Genomic DNA, 9,256 nt, shown 5'->3' on the forward strand with positions numbered 1-9,256 from the left:
ACAAAAATTTGTATTTTATAATAATTATAATGATTGACGAGAAAATGAACAGGATCTGAACTGGATCATGAAATGTCGAACCCTATCCGAAACTAGCAAGCAAATGTTCACTGGGCAAGTTTATCTTAGAAGGGTGCATTTTGCTCAAGGCTATGAAATTCTAATTTGGCAGGGCCCTCAATATTGTATTATACAGCTTAAAAGTAAATTATCAAATGTGTCTTGTACATATATAATAACAAGAAACTTGACAAGCTGAACTAGAAGCTTCCGAAAAGAGAGAATACACATAAATTGGGCATGACTGGGAAAACTGCTGGGTCGAATGGTTGCTTTCATCAACGCTGATGAGCGGGAGATACAGAATTGGAGAGATCAATGTCCATTACCCAATAGAGTTCTCATGCAGTAATACATATTCTCGGCTGCAATAGAAAACAAATTAATAAAATGCATTTATACAGAATAAAGTAGTCATCAGGTACAGAATATATTATTGCGTTGGAAATCTTGAGAAATAGAGGTGGTGAATAGGGCATGAGTTATATGTGCATAATATGAGTGGTAGTCAGAAATGCTTTGCATTTGTAATAAATATCAACAATCAAGCCATATCTTTCTGGGTAAGGTCGACTACATGAATCACGGCCTTGCATTTGTAATAACAAAATAAAATAAAATTCCATGCATTGACATGTACTAAACACACTAGTCCAGCCAGGAAATTTTCAGTCACACACTTGTACACCAAAAATGTCTAAATGTCATGATTTGTTTTTTCAGCTTCATGAGAATTAATCTTGTTTTTCCATTTAAAGACCTAATTGGCTTCAGACCTCCGTAGACAAAATTGAAATGTGTAAACTTGGCACTTCAAACCAATAGTTTCCACACACTTCTCAGCTCAACTGGAGAACAGAACACAAGGATATAATTCCATATATTCAAATATTATTTCTATTTTTCAATTTTGGACTTCCATTTCCACCCGAAAGATCCTTCTTTCCCTCTAATCACTTTTAAGAATCTTTTTCCATGACTGGACTCATAAGCTTTCAGCATTTAATACAGAAATTTCTTTCCTATCAAACTAACAACATACGTTCATATATTGAATGATTCACCTTACATATTACTCCGGCCATAAAATGATTCTTTTTTACTTGTCGGAAAGTAAGATAATTACTAAAGTTTCATATGAAAGCATAGCAATACAACTTAGCCTAATTCTTCGTCCGATCCCTTTTATAAGACCCTTTCAAAATCTTTTGGTAGTCCCTAATATTAGACCATTTTCAAAGTTTTGAACATTTATTATTTCTTCAAATATTTTCCCTTCATAAACCTCAATCTTTCTAACTTTTCTACAGTTCATATGATAATAAAGTTTGATTTTAAATAGAGATAAATTTGGAATGTTGTAATTGATTTTCAAAAATTGATACATTAACTACTTTCAACAACTTTTATTATATTAATCTGTGTAATCCCGTTAAAAATATCTTATAAATAGGATTGGAGGGAATCTTTTTCTTTTGTCAAACAAAAGAAACGTATTTTGAACATCATGAAAAACAACTAATATCTACTTCCCACTTACCTACTATTACCAAATTTAATGGTATCTTTTTCCCTGAGTTCATAATATCGTTGAGGTTCAATGGGACTATCCTGCAAACATGGAAAGCATCAGACATCTAAATTCAGCTCATTCATTAGATTCTAAATTAACCAAAGAAACTAATCAAAAGCATTCAACGACCACTCACATTAACAAAAGTTTTGTTTGTGCTTCCAAGGTCCATAATGTAAGGCCTAGTGCAGATCGCAAGAATATTAGGGTTTGCAGATGCAGAAACTTTTGGCTGTACATGTGGAGTCAACAAAGTAAGAATCAGGCATTACCTTATTTGCTTTAATAATGCACCATCAGATTGCTCCTTTTCAACTTGCCTAACAAGAAAAGGAATTTTAAAAATTCAATGTTAAAACACTAATAACCAAAATAATCCACATGGGTTGTTTAAATGGATGAATACCGAAATTGAATAACAGCATGTTGCTTGCTGCAAGATGGATGATCTGTTGGGATATCAGCAACCCTTCTTTCTCTTCCAAAAAGATAACAACTTTGGCGATGTATATAAAGTGGCTCTGTCAACCATACATTTCTTTTAGCAAAAGTAGGTAGAAAGCAATAAAATTATTCTTTGGAAGTAGAGAAAATCAACTAAGGTAACAAATTTATCAATTTAACTGTGAGAAGAATTGGAAAAAAATTTAAAATTAACTGTTCAAAAATTATGAGAAAAGGAAGGAAATTGTACACACAAACGGAAAACATTAGACATGAATACAGTTAAACATAGAAGTAGAAAAGGAATCCAGGCATATTACAAACAAATCAACCCAATGGCTAAGGTATTAGAAACTCAACTAACTTGCAAAGAAAAATCTATGGTACTCATGATAGAACAAGAGTAAATCCAAATGGTGAGGACTGAGTACTCATATTCTAAGTAATTACACTTCTATTTATGCAAAACAAGAAAAAGTTCCTAGTCCTGGGGGGATTGATTATGAAAAGTGAAAAAAAAAGAAAATTGTGAATCACATAATTTTCAAGCAGATGTCATAAAGACTAACCATTTAACACTTCACCAGCCTTGAAAACGTAAAGCCTCCATTTAATATCAGGTTTTCGAGCCTCTGGTGGTTCATTGAATAACAAAGTAACACCTGAAAAAGAAATACTGTTCAGCATACAATTAAAAAGAAAGATAAACTCATTTACAAATCAAATAGATAGTTCATAGTTCTACACATAAAAAAATAATTAGTTTCACCTCTAACTCGATTTGTTTCAGCCGCAAGCTTTCCAGATAGCTCAAATGAAGGTTTTTGCTGCAAATGGCAGAGGATTTCAGAAAAGCCAATAGGAACAAATCACTCGGAAAATCTACACACTCATTTATGCAAAAATATAACAATAGCTTTTAAGTTGTTAAATCATGTTATGTTTCAACTTTTTCTTCCATGTATTGCAACTCAATAAAGACACACTAAGCATTGGGCACACAACTTACTCAGAATTCAATCAACATAAACATAAATGTTGTCTGTGTTTTCTACATCGATACTACTTAAATATTAGCTCCCTCCTATCTTCTCCTTCATTTTCAAAATTACACACCTTCTGTTTTCCTTTTTGAATGGTAAGGTCTTACTAACACATTGGCCAGTAATATCTAGAGCTTGGATGTCTCACTCTAGCCTCCTCCATAAAGGAAAAGGACACCTGATTAAATATTATTGTATTGGAAACCAGAAAAAACTGTAGCAAGTATTTCATATAACATCCTTGATTATGTTCTTCGAGAAGAATAATCTCTATACCAAGGGGACAATCAAACATTGTCTTCATGTGCAAAGCAACTAAGACACCATATTAGCAATCAAACCCTCCTAGAGATCAAAGCAAGACTCAACAATATGAAGCTTAGCAATAAAGTATAAGGGATTAAATAGGTCATACTTCCCTAAACAAATACACAACTTAATAATCTGAAAGGGATCTCAACTCCTATAGTCCCACCCCAATCAGAAAAGGACATGGAGAACTGCATAATATTACTGGCACAAGTTTCTAACAAAAAAGGTGCATTATTACCTTCTGTTTTTCTTCCAGAGCCTCCTCAGCAGCCTTCATCTTCCTAATAGATTCATCCTCATCATTCCTGCAAAGCAGCAATAAAACTGTCATTAAAAGCTATACCAAGAAACTCTAATCTATACAAAAATTGCATCCAAAGTTCCAAACTGTGAAGAGAGGGAGGAGGAGGAGCAGAAAACGTAAGAAATGACCTGAACACTAATGGTCATTGGCTCAAATAAAATCAAACCAAAACCAACAATAACACATTATGGTCAACATCAAACAGCAACAGAACTTGAATATACAATTGAAAGTTGAAACAGAAGCTTACATCTGTTGATCCCCTCTTGAGTTCATTGCCTGCAAAAATTAGACAGCAATCCAGATAAACATCGATTCTAGAGAAACGTGAAACCTTAAAATGCATAAAATTTCAAAACAGGAATAAAGATACCATAAAAAAGGGGAGAAAACAAGGGAAAATGATAAATTAAATGCCAAAAATATGGAATAATATATCAACCAAGATTTTGGGAACCAAGAGGGGAGGTAAAGGCAAAACAAATCTTCCCTGAAAGAAAAGTAAGATATAGGAATCTGGAAATGACTCTTCCATGCCAAATTAGGCAACAGAACACATGTAAAAACAACATATACAAACTGTTCCCCATTGAAGCCTAGGGAAGTTAAAGGAAAAATAAACCTGCCTTGAAAGAAAAGTAAGATAGTAATTTGGAAGTGACTCTTCCATGCCAAATTAGGCAACAGACCCCATGTAAAAACAACATATACAAATTTTTCCCATGAACCCTAGGGGCTTATCTCTAGTAAGCTCCATTGACTTTGATTTGATTCACCCCAGCACACCCTCACCACACCCAAGAAATAGAAGACAACAGAAAACAAGAAAAACACAGACAAAGAATGAACAATAATCATAAATTTCTCTATTCCTGTATCCTAGAAAAGCAAGCCATGAACACTACAAGAGAAAAGGTGAATCAGAAAAGAAATATTTTCAATCTTTGATAATTTGAAAAAGATCACTAGTATACAAGATATATACAAGTGTATATTTCTATACACCTATGATTCCATATGCCTTCATTATCATCACTTCACCGGTCATTTCCAGTAAACTCTGTTAAACTGATCTTGCCATACTTATGATAACTGGTTGTAATTAAAAATTACTGATCGCTCTACTTTAACCTATCATCTGAAATTTCTAATTTAGTACTAAAACTAAATGCTTCCAATGTGAAATGCTACATTCTATAACCCCCATGAGACCCCGGACGGATGCCATGATCCTCACCTTAACCCTTATTTAATCTTCAATACCATAATACCTTAGAAACATCATGAGACCATGACTGCATAACAAGTCTATCCAGTAACATGACATCATAACAACAGTATGCACATGAAATAAACAGGTACTCAACAAGATTGAAATCCTGAAATAAAGCACTTTTCTTTACCAAAAGTAAAACAGCAATGTCAAATACAAAATACCAGAATAATATCTATTAAAATGCATGATCCAGTGAGTTATTCTCCCGCCTTCACATCACACACCACTATGGCGCAGTTCCAAGGCTGGAGAAGGATGAAACAATGGTTCAAAGCACAAATTGCTGGTGTAGTGTGCTCCAAAATGAGTCAAAAACCTGAGTCTTATACGGTTCGGGTCACATGACCCAGTTTGTTAACAGAAAACCTAGTTGGGAGCCATTTTCTTAAAAAATTTTGCTCTTCAGTTAGTCTCTCTATGGTCATCTTCAACCCAACAAAGGCTTGGTGTTGCCTCCCTCCCTAACACTCAAATCCTTCTCCCCTCACTTCTATCTCCCAAAACACTTGTGCACATGCTGTGTTGCTACCCCTATGTGCCTCACTGTTGTTGCTGCTTCATCCTATTCTGGTTCCCTCCTGCTACTCTTTCTGCATGTTTTTTGGTTAAGAGATATAAGTATAATTAAATGTTTGGTCTGATTTAAGGGATTTTTTTTTATCCTATTTCTTATGCATATATGTATGTGTTTACATATAATTCTGCATTATAGTAGACTCTTACAATTTGTTTTGCGATCCAGAGACCCTACAATCCCCCCTCCATTCAAACCTTGAAACTTGGTTTTGACAACCTTGGTAACAATATTTGACTCAAAGTCAACGCCAGCTTCAGAAAATCATCAAATACTTTCTAGGATCGTCAAAGGTACCTTAAATAAAATTGCAACATCCAAATACAAGTTTCAACCTCATTCTTAAAGTCTCCCAATCAATCAGTTAAAAACTCAGTATGCCAAACAATCTAAGATCCACTCATGCCTCAGACAAAGCTCTGCATATTCTTAAATTACCTCCAAAACTTAACATTCCACAAATTCAATCAACATCTAGCTAAATTTCCACCCAACTCAATCCAATTACACCCCTTCCTAGCAAAAGCCACTACCAACACTGAAACAGGATTCAAATCAATTACACAAAACAACAAACAGCAGCATCATAAAAACACCATTACTCAAAACCACATCCTCATTTTTTCAATTACAAAACAGCATTAAAAGACAGCTTCAAATTCTTCAGTTCAGCAAAACAACATACAAAAAAGAAACAAAAGCGAGTAAAATTAGGAGGAAAAACAAAATAGAACTTGAAATAATGGTTAGAACTAGGGTTGGATATCACCGGACACCTCATCACGAGGTTTTGCGTTGGCGGCGGAGCCATGATGATGCGCCGGAGACGGAGACCTATGCCGGCTTCTCCCATTCCGTTCTCGTTCCGGCGACCTCTCGTGCCTCGACCGCGACGACTTGTTACTCCTTCCGCTCCCGCCGCCACCACCGTCGTCGTTCTGTGCTCTCTTCTTCTCCTTCCGCTCAACCGTATCTCTCTCCGAACCCTTGCCTCTGCCACTGCCATGGTTCCTCTCACTCTCGCGTGGCTCGCGCTCGCGTTCGGATTGAGCTCTCTTCAACCGCTTCGTTCGCGGGGAGGGAGACTGGGAGCGAGGAAGAGGATCCGGCGAACCGGAATCGGTCCGAACCGGCTTGGCCGAACCGCGGCCGGAGTGTTCGTGCTTGTCTCGCGGCGGCGGAGAGATGCTGCGGTGGGTCCGGTGACGGCGAGAGGAGGGAGAGTGATTGGTGGAGGAGTGACGGCCCATGGTTGTGACGGTGGTCCTGCGTGTATAGAATCGAGAGTTCCAAAACGCTAATTAAGTTAACAACACTGTTATGTAACGCATTGTTTGTTTCTTTGTTATTGTTGTTTAAATTGCTTCTTCGTATTGGAATCGCGATTCTCGATCGTGTGGTGAATGTCAAGTTCTTCAGACTTCTCTATGCGTGGTTTAGGGTTTATCACCTTCAGTTCCAGTGTTCAACAAGGACCTTTTTTTTTTTCTTTTTTTTTTTTGGGTAAAAATTTCTTTCTTAATATTTATTTCCATTAATTTTTTAAAATTTTTTATCTGTGCAACGATTTCGAAAAGCTTTTTACAATAAAATAATTAAATAATGTAATAAAGAGAAAAAAATTAATTTATAAAAAAGAATTTTAAAGGTAATAAGCGATGATTTATATATAAAAAAATATATTTAATAATAAATTTATCTACTATTTTACGACTCAAAGTCAAATTTAAATTAAATTAAATAAAAAAATACATAGTATATTTAAAAATTATATAATTATTTTATTAATTAATGAGATAAATTATCTCAAGTATTATTTTATATAAATTAATGAGTTTTTATTAAAATAACTTTTTAAGATGTTATTTTATTTAAATTTTATATTCTAAACCTATTAAGATGAGAGAATCACTTCCTAAATTATTTTTATTAATTTTATTTTAATTGATGATAAAAAATAATATATTTAATTTTTAATAAGATATTATTAATTTTAAATATTTTTTTATCATACTATTTAATATTTGGTTATTATATTAGTATTAATTATTATATACATAACGTTTAGACACAATTAAGAATAGTTATTAATTTATTTTTTATATTTAACATTTTTTCTATAAATAAGGGTTAGAAACTTAGACAAGTAAAACTACATAAAAACAGAGTTTTTAGGAATATTTATATTAAGGGAGTCCACCTATAGAAAAGGGAGGTGATTAGAAGGGATAGACTCAAATTGAAAGGGATACAAATTATCTTCTAACCCAGCCTTAGCTAGGCTATCAGGCACGTAAGTTGGCTTCGTATAAGCTCAATACATTTGATGGAGCTTAAACCATTCCTAATGTTCTGTATTAGCTGGAACAGCAGGTGGGAAGAGTGTTGAACCTGTTAAAAAGGTGAATAGCCTGCTTAAAATCGTTCTTAATCTAAATCTAATGGAAACCTTTCTTCACAACCAGTTGGATGCCAAAGTAAAGGCCCTAAAGTTTAGCTTCCAAAGGGGGACAGGAATTAATTTTCTTGCTAAACCCTAACAGTATACTTTTTCCACTATCTCGAACAAGCTCACCACAGGCAACTTCACATGTACTCCTAGAAACAACAACATTCGTATTGAGTTTCACATGGTTAAGAGGAGGAGGCATCTAATTAACCATCTAATGACAAGTGACCTACTGTTGCAAGCAAATTTATAAGGGATCGGGTCAAGATTAAAAAGTAAATTATAGGCAAATTTAATTATAAATATCTCATTGCTAGTTCTATTCTAGAACACTTTGTCATTACCAATTAATCTGGAAGGAGGTTTTATAAGAGATATGGCCTGGCAAACTTGGTTAGGGAGATAAGGAGAAAATTTCTCCCAATTCTAGCTATTATTGGATGAAAAAAAAACCTATAGGGAGGTCTAGATCCTAGGCAAGCACAGGGGTTCTAGTCAGCTTAGCTAATATAGGGAATTTAGATGTCTAATTATCGACCCAAAACTTAGTAGAAAGTCCATCCCCGAGCTTTCAACTTAGCCCATTACTAAAACTAGGCCAAATAAATAAAAGAGTCTTCCAAAGGTGGGAGACTTAAAGATTGTTACAAAGCCTAGGGTCTTTGCCTAGTCAAAATTTGTATTTACTGCGCAGGACGTGGCTCCACATAGAGTTAGGAGAGGTAATTAGCCTTCACCATAATTTCATAAAGTAAGCATTATTCAAAGTTTTAAGATCCCTAAATATAAGGTCCCTTATCTTTTTTCAGCCTACAAATTTTCTACCAACTAATCAAATGACACTTGTTAGCCCCAACGAAGCCCCATATAAAGTGCTTGCATATAGAGTTTATGTCCTTATAGATAGAGTTGGAGATGCTGGATATTTGCATCACGTAGGAGGGGAACACTCGTGAAACTAGATTGGACCAGAGTGACCTTTCCAGCAAGGAATAAGGATTTCATATTCTAGAGGTTATGTTTTTTTTTTTTTTCCTAATCTTGTTAGTAAGGAAAGAGTATTGACCTTTGTTGGGCCTGCTATAAGTAGTAGGAAAACCCAAATACCTACTAATTTGATTAGAAGGATTGATTCCTAATATATCATTGATATCTTGAATGAGATAACAGGTAATGTTTTTAGAAAAAATGAGGGATGATTTGTTGGGGGTTAACTTTCAA

General features: G+C 34.7%; 1 protein-coding gene across 2 annotated transcripts; it reads right to left on the reverse strand.

Moving 5' to 3' along the window:
- On the reverse strand, positions 1–7,050 carry LOC113854790 (FHA domain-containing protein DDL). Of its 2 annotated transcripts, none has more exons than XM_027486009.1 (10): positions 6,363–7,050; positions 3,987–4,015; positions 3,671–3,737; positions 2,847–2,904; positions 2,647–2,739; positions 2,040–2,154; positions 1,906–1,953; positions 1,770–1,815; positions 1,601–1,671; positions 1–425 (listed from the first exon to the last, which is right to left on the reverse strand). In XM_027486009.1, the coding sequence occupies exons 1-10, from the start codon at positions 6,834–6,836 to the stop codon at positions 386–388; spliced, it is 1,041 nt and encodes a 346-aa protein (XP_027341810.1). In that variant the 5' UTR covers positions 6,837–7,050; the 3' UTR covers positions 1–385. The 2 variants fall into 2 exon arrangements, with proteins under 2 accessions (XP_027341810.1, XP_027341809.1); XM_027486008.1 differs by having other exon boundaries at positions 34–425; positions 3,987–4,012; positions 6,360–7,050.
- Between the last annotated feature and the right edge of the window lie 2,206 nt (positions 7,051–9,256).

The sequence above is a fragment of the Abrus precatorius genome, unplaced genomic scaffold, assembly GCF_003935025.1.
Source record: "Abrus precatorius isolate BTA unplaced genomic scaffold, Abrus_2018 Scaffold11, whole genome shotgun sequence".
NCBI lineage: Eukaryota > Viridiplantae > Streptophyta > Magnoliopsida > Fabales > Fabaceae > Abrus > Abrus precatorius.